Source organism: Ambystoma mexicanum, chromosome 9 (genome assembly GCF_040938575.1).
Source record: "Ambystoma mexicanum isolate Mex_15411 chromosome 9, UKY_AmexF1_1, whole genome shotgun sequence".
Lineage (NCBI taxonomy): Eukaryota > Metazoa > Chordata > Amphibia > Caudata > Ambystomatidae > Ambystoma > Ambystoma mexicanum.
In genome coordinates this window covers 1320471509-1320485865 of record NC_090931.1, presented here as the reverse complement: position 1 = coordinate 1320485865, position 14357 = coordinate 1320471509, and the positions used below count along the sequence as shown (strand labels likewise).

General features: G+C 46.7%; 1 protein-coding gene across 1 annotated transcript in view; it reads left to right on the top strand.

Moving 5' to 3' along the window:
* EAF2 (ELL associated factor 2) overlaps positions 1-14357 on the top strand; it is a 530169-nt gene that overhangs the window by 466633 nt on the left and 49179 nt on the right. The window contains exon 5 of the mRNA XM_069616693.1: positions 7867-8136. Within this exon, the coding sequence (XP_069472794.1) occupies positions 7867-8136 (270 nt within the window). The remainder of the gene's footprint in view (positions 1-7866; positions 8137-14357) is intronic.

Sequence of the window (14357 nt, the reverse complement as noted above, 5' to 3'; positions counted from 1 at the left end):
CCCCTCCGGCCTCATCAAAGCGTCCAAAGGAGAGTGATGGGAGATAGCGGGCGCAGGGCGGAAGCAGGTAAAGCTGCCATCTGCCTACATTTCGTCAGGCCTGCACAGGAAAAAGTCCAGACAAAAATGCAAATCACCCCTTCCCTCCTTGCGCAAACACCCCTGTGGACAAATGTATTTAAAAACACTATTTTAAAAGGAGTAACACCCCTGAACAAGGCCCCCAGCACAGCCAATTCTTCATGGAAAGTCCAGAACAGGCTATGGGATGGCTCTCACCGTTGTGAAAAAATTGCGTTGGGGATGGGGCTAAGGAAGCTGAAGTGGTGCATGGCATGGATTTGGTCCAGAAAAAGATGGCGGACCTACAAGCAGCCAACAGGGATGCAGAAGCAGTCGAAGCGATGGAAGATGAACCAGCAGAGCAAGACCCCCAGGCCAAGAAGAAAAGGCGACTTGATGTCTGCAGCAGGCTGGCCCTAGCAGAAGTCCCCCCGGCAGCCAAAGAACAAAATCAGGTAGTGTAAAATGACTTGCGGCCAATGTGAGAACAATTTGTTAAAATGGCACAAAGATATGGGCAGCGTGAGCGACTACTCCAACACAGGGTCAGAAGCTGGGAGTGAGGATGACCAAGGCCACCTCAAATTCATGGGTTGGGCCTATGTAACCATGAGTGCCCAGGGCTTAAGATGTCCAAATATGGGAGGCGCACAGCAAATTGCCTCTTTGAAGTTAAACAAATAACCATTTCACATGGGCCGATGGCCAAACTGGAAGTCAAGCTGAAGCCCAGTAAATCTGGATTCAAGTAAATAACCAGACCTTGGGTGCAGATGGCCAAACTTGAGGTAAAGTTTGATGTAAGCAGAAGCCCAGCAAAGGCCTCACTGGAGTTAATTAAATAACCAAACGACAGGGGCAGGTTGCCACAATTGATGTCCCATTTTGAAGAAGGCTGGAGCCCAGTAAATTCCTCACTGGAGTTAGTTAAATAATCATATCGCACGGGCATACGGCCAAACTTGAAGTAAATCACAAAAGTTAAAATGGGGGCTTCATCACTAAATGTAGATAATATGTTGATAATGCTGCAAGATTGCCTCGACATAGCAGCAAATATTCTTTAGGACAATGCGTGAAAGAGGGTTTTTGAATCCCATTTAATGGACAGGGGGCCCAGCACATCTGATATTTTGAAATCTACCTCCTCCTTACAGACATTCAGGGTACAGATTAGAAAAGAACTAGCCCTGGGCAGGTAGGTTGTTGCTGGTCCATGACAGCACTTTCCAGTGGCTCTGCTCTCATTTTGAAAATAAATGCTATTTTTAATGGACCCTGCAAAAGGCTATGCCAGGGGTCAGAGTAGTTATACTAGTTGGATGACTTTTCTTTACAGGACCAGAAGGGTCTCTCTGCTGTGTAGCTCTGCTATTAAAAAAATGAAGCGAATATCATGCTTGTACCGGGGGCCTCACCTGCAGTAGAGGAGACAGCGGGGCCCACCCTTACACCCCCCATCCCTAGGGTTTGAGATTGACTCCACCATAGGGGAATGCCATATTCCCAAAAATAAAATTGATGACTTGCTAAAGGGCTAGGGAATTGATTGGGGCTACCTGGGATGACCGGTAAAAACATAGCAACCCTAAAGGAAATGGACAGTAGCGGAGAAGTTCAATGTTGCAACAACCAGAATTATGCCACAAGGGCGCCTTCTCCACAGAAGCTTGCCAATGAGAATGTGAGGGTCAACCAAGCAGCATCACCACATGACCGGGCAAAGAGATACATAAAGAATTATTTGTACGGGAACTTTAAGGGAAGGGATGGACATCTTTACAAAGGACATGTTCTGGTCAACAGCATAGAGGGGCTATTCTTAGTAATTATTTCCTATTTTCGGGGGGACCTGAGAAGCTGCCGGGCAGCACCCCCTCAGGGTGGCGGCAGGGGATCAGCCTCGAGTTGGCCCTATGTGGGAGTAGGGTCCCCGCTCACCTGATCCCCCCACCCCCCCAACCTCCCACTGTTTCCAAAAATATTTATTAGTTTTCTCATGATGTTTTATGGCTGGTTTTCTTTCGCACCATAGCTATTGTTACAATAAAGCTTGTGGCCAAAGTTTTTCCACCTCACTTCTCGTTTGGCCTCTTTCTTTTGTGACATTGTCATTACTGTCATCTCTTCCACTAGTCACCCCTCATGCCTCCCCCACACTGAAACACTTCCAGGCTTATAGATATGGGCCCTCCGGAATGGAAGGCCCAGAGGAATAAGCTGGGAGGTGGGGTTGTTGTGGGTCCGGCCGGGGCAACACCTTCCCAGCCACAATGGGGAACCAGACATCTGGGCGCCCGAGAGGGCAGGGGGGTGGCAGGGGCAGGTGACGACAGGTAGTCCCTGCCCTGCCCCTGACACCCCACATCAAAGGCCCCTCCCATCCGGACGGATGCAGAGACAAGGGGCCTTTGATGCATCAAAGGGGGCTACATTGCCCTTGGGCCAGTTTTGGCCTATAACTAAGGAGGGCAAGGTAGCCCCCAGTCATCTGTTCCCCTGTCCTGGCAGCAATCTGGAGCTGCAGGACCGCGATAAAAAAAAAAACCTCCCTCCCGCTAAATAGTGGTTACATTGACATATAATCGGGGACAATAAAACAGGCACCAAATGAAAGGACATAGGGTCACAGGAATAGGCAAAACTAAAGAATTTATCATAGAACTCAATAAATCTAAATAAATATCTAAATCCAAAAACCTAACATGTAAACGCCTCATAAAACCAAGTAAATAACCAAAAAACAAAGGACAGTCTGCTAAACTTGAAGTAAGTTGATGAAAGGCGGTGCTCAACATCCCACCCCAGAGGAGAAACAATGCAATAACAGTGCATAAGGGGTTTCAAACACAGGTGGATCCTAAGCCAAGTGAACGCCAAATGGCTAATACGCCTTCAAAAGTGGTCAGTTATTAATACACAGGCTCAAAGAACCCACCCCGCTCCCGAGGAGAAACAATGCAATAACAACGCATAAGCGGTTTCAAACACAAGTGGATCATGAGCTGAGAAAACACCAATTAAAACACCAAATATGTATACACAAAGGCTAAAACGCCTGCAAACAATTGTCAAATTATAATGTACAAATTCAATGGCTCAAAGAACCCACCGCAGAGGAGAAACAATGCAATAACAATGCATAGTGGGTTTCAAACACAAGTGGATCATGAGTCAAGAGAACGGCAATACTTCACCCTGTGAGCATGGAAGGGCATAAGCCCCAAACCCAGATCAGGTCGACCGCAGGTGGAAACACAAGATCACACCTCTGAGGAATCAGGTTGGCTGCAGGTGGAAACGCAAACTCACCTCTGCTCAAGAACCCACCTCTGAGTCGGAAAAGTAATAGCGCCTCACCACAAAGAGATCAAGGGAAGGGCACTGTCCCCAAACTGAAGACTAGTGAAGGCAACCCAATGCTCCAGAATTCACTTCAGAGGTGAAAATATTGCTAAATATTACATACCTACATAACTCTCCCACTGACATGGAAAAGACCAAATGTATGAAGAGGAAAGTAACAGACACAGCTCACAGGCTGGGTCCACCAATCGTCACAAACTTTTTCATAAAGGGCGGCAGGGATCAGCCTCGAGTTAGCCCTACGTGGGATTAGGGTCCCCGCTCACCTGATTCCCCTGTTCCCCAAAATATTTGTTTTACCATCTCACACCAGCTCCATGGGCACACCTCTCACACCGCGGCTGGGCCAGGTACTTCCCGCAGCGTGGGGTGAGCGAGAGTTGCAGCATTGCCCTCCCTCTTGGTATTCGTCCCTCACTCGAGCTCCGGTTCACTCCTCTCATCTCTGCGAGCTGGGTTCTTCCTCCAGCAGGCCTCTTCCACTTCTCACGCCCAGCAGCAGGAGTCGGGCGGAGATTCGCCTGTGTTCCTGTGTGGGACCACCCGTGGGTCTGGATCCTTCTTTGTTTGTCTCTGTTGCACTCCGTTACGCAGCAGCGTTCGTCTCCTTCCCACTTTCCCACAAGATCCGAGATGGCGGGGGGCCTCTGCGTGTTCCACAGAATCCGCTGTTCTCAGGCTTCACAATGCCGATTTTCTCCATACGTCTTAGGGGATCATGCAGAGACTTTCCTCTTTCCTTGCTCGTCGGAGTTCCTGGGATAACCAAGCTGCTACAAGGATCTTTCTTGAGGATTTTCAACAGCGCCAGCGGAGCAGCAGAGACTCACGTCTGCATGCACTGGCTCCTTAACAGCACCCCCTTGAGCCGATTACTTCGCCTGGCAGGCCCGTTCCAGTCCCTGGGAAGCATTCATTGACAATCTACGGTTTTGTGAGGAAATAGAACATGTTTTCCTTATTACCTTTACAAATTCTGGGATGTTTGCACTCCCACTTGCTAGCTGTTCAAGTAAAGTGTTACACCAATATCATGATGCCACAATGTGCCCACTAAATTAGGATACGTGGGTATAAATGCACTGTAAGCAGGCAAAAGGTAAATCAATTGGTACATCTCAGGCTAGTTCCTGATGCTGCCAATAGGCAAACCACAGCCTATATTTCATAAGAGCTTTTAAAAAATACATTGATTGTAATTTGTGCGAAGTGCAGGTGTCCAGACTGTCTACGATTAAGGAAATGGACCAGACATTAATGGCTACAAGATATCCGGTATTCATTGTTTTGCCCCTTGCATACCTGAAGAATACTTCATCTAAGGGACATTCTTTCCAAAATGTAAATATACAGATTACCTGAAACTAAAAAAGGGCAATGTCTCCAGACTCTGCACAGGTTTTCGCTACTACATTGATGCCAGCTCTAATTCAGTCAGTCTGTAACCTCGGTAGCTGAACACATGATGGCCCTTAACTACCATTCTCCATTTTATTTTTAGATTTAGAAACTTTCAAAACATTGGTAATGGAGGGAGGCAATGTGGGAGAAGTTGCTTCCCTATGCCTTATTGTCTACAATCCTTGTTCTCAAACTCGCAGGTCTATTCTCATGATCAGCATTGATTACGTTATTTAGTAGTGAGAACCCATTCATGGTGGTAGAGGGAGGCATCTTCAGCCTAATGGCCTATTATCTCTGTTACATATTCTTGGACTGTCCATGGGGTAGAAAAATAGTAACCTACTTTGATTTGAGGTTTTAGGCCAGGGTTGTCCGACTCAGAGACCTTAAGGGCCGTAAACATGTTGGATTTTCAGGATACCCCTCGTTTATATTCATGAGAACTTTGCATACAATTCTAAATGCATGCACATTTTTTCTCATGAATATTAAGGGATGGCAATACCACCTTACAACCCTTAGACGCATCTTTCCATATCTCTCCTTTCCCAACAGACTCTCCGCCGTCCAATCAATCTTTATATCAAGACTGGACTACGCAAACCCCCTGTACCTCGGAATCCACGCGTACCAACTGAATAAACTCCAAAGGACACAGAATGTGGCAGCCAAATTACTACTTGCGCTTGGCCCAAGAGACCACGTCTCCCCAGCCCTTAAGACGCTGCACTGGCTTCCAGTAGCCCGAAGGGTGACTTTCAAAACCTTATGCATCTCCCATTGAGCACTAAGTTCAGCCGGCTTCCTAGTCATACCAAAGACAAACTCATTGAGGCTAGGCGTAGCATCATTCTCAGCCTTGGCCCCCACGCTATGGAATTCACTCCCACCCCACATCCGCCTAACTGAGGATTTAACGTCTTTCCGCAAACTGCTGAAAACCTGGCTCTTCCCATAAAACCAACCCGCACCATACTATCCCAAAACAGACTAACAACAACTCAATGACACCAATCCAAACTACTGATGCGAGAAATTGACAGCTAATAACTCCTACTTTAAACCAGAAGGACAAACAGAATTAAACAAATAAAGTAGATCAAAGCAGTATAAGGGTTAATAAGAGTAAATCATACGGAAACAGCAAAGAAAGTTACACTGCTGAAATGGACAAATTGCATGAGATGTAAACGAAGTGAATGGCTTGGATGATATGGTTAGAATTGATGAAGCCGGTAGAATAGATGAATGCGCTGAGTCGATGAACGCATGAGTGGAAGAACAGATGGCTATATAGCGAATGAGTGTGGAAATCAAAAGAATAAGTAAACTGGATTAGTGTATAGAATGGATGAACATGTTGAACAGATGAGTGTGTAGAGCGGACAGGTATGTAGAGCGGACAAGCATGTAATGGATGAGTGCGTAATATAGATGAGTGTGAAGAATAGATGAGTGTAAACCGAATGAGTGTGTAGAACAGATGAGTAGGTGGAACAGATGAGTTTGTAGAGCATGTGACAGCTCCTGGTCATATTCTGCAGGTTTCTGCAGGAGAGGCTAGTAAAGCGCATGATTGAGTGGATAGCGGATGAACTCGGAAGTGCAGAGCGGTTGAGTGTATGGAGCGGAGGGGGGAGTATGGTGCGGGGGTGTGGAGTATGGAGCGGATAGGCGTATGGAACGGATGAATATATGAAGTGGATGTATATTCAGAGTAAATGAAGGTATATGACAGGTGAGTGTAGATATGAATATATAGAACAAGATATTACTGCTGGATGCGTGAAAATCACGAGTGATTAAAACGGATGAGAGGAGTGGAGCGGATGAATATATGTAGATGGGGGTGAGTGCGTAGATGGGGGCGAGTGCGTAAAACAGGTAAACACATAGCATGTGCAAGGGCATAAAGCGGATGAGTACCTGGAGCGATCGAGTGCCCAGAGTGAGTGAACGCGTCGTGTAGAGCCGACGAGTACGTAGAACGAACAAACACTGATGCATCCACTACTGATGAGTGCGTAGAATGGATGAGTACGTTGAACTAATGAATGCGTAGAGCATGAAGAAGTCAGGAGTGCATGCCTGGCACGGACAAGTGGACAGTCGTGTGGCAGACAAGAGCGCATGCATGGAGCAGACTAGACTGCGCAGGGCGAACCAGAGTGTATTAGACCAGACTGGGGTGCATAGAATGGATAGGTGTCCACAGTACGGACTGGAACGCATAGAATTGCGTGACATATATAGTATGGTTTAGAATGCAAAGAACGTTTGAAAGAGCATATAACTCATCATATCACACCACCATGCTTACTCTCTACTTTACATCACCACTCAACTAGAACACAGAGATACTATGACACCATTCGGTATAACTGTTCTCATAGCAATATCCGCCGCTCACTCCACATCATTCTAAGTTGACACTGCTGGTCTCAGACCCCCCAGCCAGGCGTTCTCCTCTGACCTGCCGCAGCGGTTCTGGATAAAACCTGCCTGAACAAACCCATTCTCCTGATCTCTCAATCACCACACCTACCGCTAAGAAGCAGCTACTACACAGATATCGCACAAGCTGCACACATACCCGGTGCTCACACACACCTTTTGACTCTCTACTGATCTGAACTTCGGTTCCCAAGGGCGTTCAACCTACCAGCGCCTTCAGACCATACCAATGGTATATAAGGCGCTATATAAATGCAAAATAACATATCATAACATATCCTGAAAACCTCTCAGGATTCCAGCTCTCGAGGCGTGGAGTTGGACTTCCCTGTTTTAGGCGATCTAATATAGTATTTACTTTACTTCAAACATATACTTATCTGTAGTGCTAGTACTTGGCCTTACTTTAAACTCATTTCAAAGTCCTTGACATTATCAAGACAAAGTATGAATTTGAATGATTTAAATAGATATCGTTGATGCTTTATCAGAGTTGTTTGCCTCTTTACCAGGGGTTCCTATCTGTATACTGCAAACAAAGTTGATTCATTTGACTTGATTGTTCTTTTCGCTTTCTAGAGTTGATGGCTGAAGCTAGCGTAATGAACCAAATGAGCAGTTCGAACAGTTCTTCGGAATCGAAAAGTTCCTCTTCAAGCAGTGAAGACAGTTCCAGTGATTCTGAAGATGAAGCGAACAAATCGTCACATTCTGTGTCTACTCAGGGATCACTTTCTGTGTCGACTCAGGGATCACATTCTGTGTCGATTCAGGGATCACAAGCTCCGGCCATTGAATCGACCCCTAATCGATCTCAGGACAGCGGTGGCCAATTGATCAACACACTGAGTAAGTATGCAAAGCCTTCTGACATAGTGAAACTTTTTGTTTCATAGTGTTTGCAATCAGGTCTGCAATTATTTTGTATTTTAATTTGTTAAAAACGAGTTTCCCACTCATTACATCTGCAAGTTATAATATTTTAAGAACAACCAGACCGTTCCAACCTTCTAGCCTACATGAACGTAGGTCATTGCTTGATCTAGATATCAAACGTTTTCATTTGCCAACATATTTGTATGAATTGTTGAATTTTGTCATTGGCCAATGAAATTATTTTTAGGTTAAGTGTCTGCAAAATATGTTGTTTTTTTCAACTCTGAGTTGCTGATTTCGTTTTCCACGTATAAGAATACGTGTCATGGTTCCCTTAACCAGAGCAAACATCCCTACCAATGCACAACCCTTCTCTGTTCCCATTTCCTTGAAATGTCACCTTTGTTTGCAGAGGAAACCTTAGGAGTGCTAGTCCAGCAATATCCATTGTGTGTGGACCCTTTCTGTTCATATTTATTGGGTAGAAAGTTTACTCTCCTGTTCTTTCCTCGCCACTCAACCCCATGTGGGTCATACTGACCACCAAACAACACTGCAGATAAGCCGCCTCAAAAGCATGATCTGCCTGTAACCCCCCTACTACTCATGCTAGACTCTTGCCATTTCCAACTGCCAATGTATGAATTGGACTCCCACAAACTAATTTGTCTCATGCTTTCTGCTCCCATATCACTGCAGGCGCACAATCAGGCCTTATTATTTTGTGGTGTTTCTGCACGCCCAGGGCAGATAGCCAAAGTTCACCAGTGATCTCAGGCCTGTAATAGAAGTATGATCCATTGTTCAGAAACTGGTGGCGGTTTGGAATCCGCTGTATTGTTCCACCATATCCCTTCAGGAGTTGCCTTTGTTCCTTTGCAATACATCTGGGGTTACACTATAATTTCCTATTGACAGTCTTAGCTAGGGCAGAGGTATAATGTCTGTCTTGCTGGAAGCTTACTACTAAACCCCCACCACAATATGCTTTGACTTTTTTTTTTTACCGTAAGAAATTCCTAGATAAGTGACTGACTTTCCCCTTCCTGATGGGTTCGATAAGGGTTATTTTTATTTAGTATAGTGGTCTTCACTATGTTACAGCATTGTGAATAACTTTGAAGTACATTAATGTAGGTGGTATTAAAGCTTTAACATGATGGTGCAGATCAAATCCAATGCATGGTCCAGCCCTTCACAGTTGGAGAGGAATGCAGGGGAAGCGGATGTGAAAGGGGCAACACGAGTGGATGAAAGAAACCGAGGCAAGTGTAGCAAATTCACTGTATGCAGTGTCATTGTTTAAATTACAGCTGTGAAGTTAGTCCAGGAAGGAGATGCTTTCAGTGAGACGGGGGATGAATGTGAAGCAGCCCAATGTCCACACTAACAAGAGATCTTGCTGGCAATCATCCGATCTAAGAAGTCTGGGAGTGCAGGTGCCAGAAATATGAAAAATATGTGCACCGTAAGAGAAGTCGGTTCACAGATGTCCACCTGGGAAGCATGACAAAACTGCCCTTGAGACAGAAATGAAGCTGGAAGTCATGTTTTTTTTTTGGTTTCAGAACTCTTTTGGGTGATTTGGCGATCCTTCAGAGGAAAAGTGGGGGGTGGACTATCGCCGCAGCCACAGAGGAACTATCGACTGCCAGACCTCTAAACACTGGAAAGACCACTTCATCAGGAGTCAGCCCCATTGAAAGAGCTTAACGCATTCTTAATAGGCAGCATTGCTGGTGATGCAAACAATACCTAGCAGATGGAATGAGTGGTGGGGACACGCTCAGGAGGTTGTCCTAGTGCACTAGTAGCATGGGTGAAGGCGGAAGTGAGCCAGGTCATGAGGGAGTCTAGCAAAAACAAAAATTCATCCATGGGTCGCTAAGAATGGCGAAGGAATGGCAAGAGATGGAACCGGGATAGGGGGAGAAGTGCAGTGGGCAGAAGCAGGAGGGGCCTGTGGAGGGTGTGTAAAAGGCAGAGGAGAGGAACTTGCTCATGATCCATCTTGCACAAGCTGATAGAAATGTAGGAAATACACTGTACGCATCTGTAAGTTCACATTTTAATTACCAAGATTGTGACTTTGAATGTTCACAGAATATTAACCCAAACTAGATTAGTGCAGAGAAACTTAATTCTATTTAAGGCACATAGGCAAGTGTCATGCTTGCTTTACTTTCTTTACCATTCCTTAGCAGCAACTGAGAAAAAGCTTTATAACATAGCACTGTTCAGCCTACAACTCCTGTGTTTGAATAGTCTAAAACGTTAACGTTCTGTGCTTCCTCTGTCATACACACGGCTCATTCCTGTCTCTTGTAAATCCTTATTTTACTTCATGTTGCTTCCCACTTCTCTTCTATTAAAACTCTACAACTGTCCAACTCTGAAAACGAAACCAGACTTCTTTGTTCCACTCTTGGCAGTTCACGAGGTGGCTGGAGAAATGGGTTCTACGTGAGGTATAGTGTTTTGGAGTAGGGCATCGTGGAGGGCTTTCTTCCAGTTGTCATTTGTGGCCCCACGACAAAGAAATGAAAGCGGCCTGCTTCACGAGGGCGGTCACAGATATGTATCCACGTATTGGCTGGAAGTGCAGTGTGTGGGTTTGGGGGGGAGAAGGGTAGTAGATGCGAAACAGCAACGCAATCTTTGTGGTTCATCAGAGTTTTAGATCGGGTGCTGGGAGGGGAATTAATTCTTAGCCCCAGAACGCTTTTGCTCACGGTCATGCCTAAACAATTGGAGGACAGCAGAGTCTGATTTTATTTATTTTTGCTTTCCATTTGATTTTTTTTTTAGCTGTTTTTATTAATATTTGTGTAGCAAACAAAACGCCAAACAAAATGCACAACAAGCCCCAACATGGAGCAGTCAACCCACCCCGACACCTCTTCTTCCGTATTGAAAACAAATTGAACATTAGCTCTTCCACATACTTCGAATGTAACAAGCGGCCAAAGACCCATTCCGTCAGCTCTTTGTTAATAGGGGCACATGGCCCATCTTGAAACGTACAGACACCATTATTCGAAGACAGTCTCTGAAAAATTGCATCCCCGGCTAGTTCATCGGGGTGACAACCGAGTTACCTTGCATCAAGGGATCACTCGCCTGATCTGACTCATTGACGATGTAACTCCTGAAGGCCATCCAACAATAGTCCTTGGGTCTGCCGGTGGGAGGGAGCATCTGGTTGTACTGTCTCCCTTCGTTCACAGCACGCCATACAATTAAGCCAATGTTGTACAGTGGGCGCATCCACTGCCCCGGCCCCCAGGAACGCGCCAACAGTGACCTAGCGACCACAGAGGCCATACCAACCAAGCGCTTGTCACTACGGGATTGCAACTCAACCAAGGCTAACAACCACGTCTCAGGAGCAAATTGGATCGGGGCCTCAACTATCCTGCCCGTAACCTCAGCTATAGCAGACCAGTAGAGTTGAATTCTAGGACAGGACCATGCCACATAAGTCAGCTGAGGCCTGTTGACATCTCCTGCAATTTGAGGACCCGAGTGGAAACCGTTTATGCAAATAAAGGAGAGTAGTACAGCTGATGCAAACATTTAAAGTGGATCAGGCGAAATCTATTATTAATGGAGAGATTTTTAGTTTGAGCGAGGATGAAACGCCATTGGGACTCCGACAAAGGTCTCGCTAAGAAGCCCTCCCATTTAGCCTTATACTGAGGTGGCGGAGGAGGTCCCAGTGACCGGGCCAGGTCATACAAAGTTGAGATCACCCTTCTAGTGGATGTTGGAGCTATAGCATACTCCAATACTGGGGCTATCTGGGGTGCAGTCGGGAACTCTGGCCATTGTGCCCTCAATACCTCCCGTAGGTGGTAATATAGCAACATGGTAATTGGGGACCAATCGCGCCTGCCCTTGAGATCGTCCCATGCTATAAATTTTCCTCCCGGTGCCACATCCCCTAACGTATAGATCTGCAGGTTGTGAAAATGCTGTATGAAAATATGTTCATGTGTAAGGGGAATACCCCGGACTCTATATATGGCCATCGACGGCGAGTACCAAGGACCCAGCCCCGCCCATTTCGCTAATTGATCCCACACCCTAATGGTGATTTCCAGGGGTTGCACTTCAGCCATCACGTGACGCTCGCGGACGGCCCAAAGAAGACCCCTAAGGTCATCCGGACTGGTAATGGCTCTCTCGAGGTGTGAGTGAGGGAAGCTACCTGTGGGGAGCACCACCAAATGGAATGTTGAATCTGAGCTACCAGATAGTATAAGAACAGAATGGGCACATCCAGACCCCCCAGGGTGCATGTGGGGCACATTGTACTTAACGAAATACGGGGTTGATTCCCGGCCCAGATCAGCTTGGTCATCATGGAATTAATACGACTCCAGAAAGCCACGGGAGGCCATATCGGGAAATTATTAAAAATGTATAATAATTTCGGCAGAATAACCATTTTTGGATAGGGAAATGCGAGCTGCCTGCGAGATAGGGTGACGGAGCCAGATATCAACCCTATGCTCCAAGTTCTGCAATGTCGCAACATAATTCTCCTCGTATAGTTTAGTTGGGAAGGTAGATACCCGTATACCCATGTAACTAATACCCCCCCAGAGACTATGCAAACGCCTCCCTGGCGTCCCGAGGGGGATACCCACTCTGTAAGCGGGAGCACCTCGGATTTGGACCAGTTTATTTGAAGTCCAGAAAGGGCTCCAAAGGCGGAGATATCTTCCATCATGGGGTGCAGATTGTCCCGTGGGTTCTTTACGTACAACATGTAATTCGCGCAGAGAGATACAGTGGATGTGTACGTTCGAATAGTCACCCCTCGATGCGAGTGGAATTCCCTCAGGGCACAGGCCACAGGCTCGATGGCCAGGGCAAACAAGAGGTGAGAAGGGGCATCCCTACCTCGTACCACGGGTTGGATAAATGGGAGCGTTTGAATGCCGTTAGTGTAAACCAGTGCGCATGGGGCAGTATAGAGGAGCCGGATCCAGCATAGGAACATAGTGCCAACCCCTGAGTGGCGGAGGGCCTCGAACAGAAAGGGCCACTCGACAGAATCGAACGCCTTCTCCGCGTCCAAGGCCACCAACGCAATTGGATCTCAGGGTTCACATTATAAAGTAAATAATCTCCGTAGATTATTTTGGGTGGAAAGTCCTGAAATAAACCCTGCTTGATCTGGGAGGACCAGGTCGGGCATATGGGGAAGGAGTCAGTCGACCAGCAACTTCGCCAAAATCTTATCAGTATTCATTAACGATAACGGACGATAAGAAGAGCATTTTTTAGGGTCCTTATTAGGCTTTAGTAGTACCGTAACCAGGAGAGTTCTGATGGACTCCGGAAGGACTCCAGAGGAGGCCGCTTCCTCGAACATATTATGTAGCTGGGGGATAAGGAGGTCCGGGAAGGTCTTATATAGTTCAGCCGGGATGCCATCCCCACCCGACCCCTTGCCGTTCGGGAGCGATTTTATTACCTTAAGGAGTTCTTCCTCCGAGGGGGGGTGGGGGGGGATCATTGAGAAGCACCCCAATGTCCGAGTCAAACCATCCCAGTGCAACCCTATCAAGATATTGGGGGATATCGTCATGACCCGCAGCGCATTGAGTAGTATACAGCCTCTCATAATATTGATAAAAAACTGAATTTATCCCCTCTGCATCCCTAATGGGCAACCCGTCCGAGGATTCTACTTCTATTATAGGATCCAAGTGGCGGTCTTGTCTAATGGCCCAGGCCAGGGTTCTGCTCAGACAGTCCCCCTCCCCATACCTTGCCGCCGCGATAGGGTCCCCCAGGTATCTCTCCTCCCTGTCCATCAATGTGCGGACCTCTTGTCTTTTTGCCAACAATTCGGCCTGAAGCGTAGTGGAGTCCCCGCCGACCTGCCGGAGCTATCAAGTTTACAAATGTTTTCCCTGGAAGCTATGGCCCTACGAATACCTTTCAGTACCCCACCCTCCTGTGACATACACCAGTCCCGCAAAAACACCTTAAACGTCTCCCACACCACCCCCCAGCTTGGGAGAGACGCCTCATTCATCCGGAAAAACTGAGATAGCTTGGTGCAAATCCTCCCGGAACGCCATGTCCTCAAATGCCCGAGCCCGGAACCTCCATCTGAGTTGCTTAGGGGGAGAAGATGGACCCGTGAATTGTACTAGGACCGGGGAATGATCCAACAA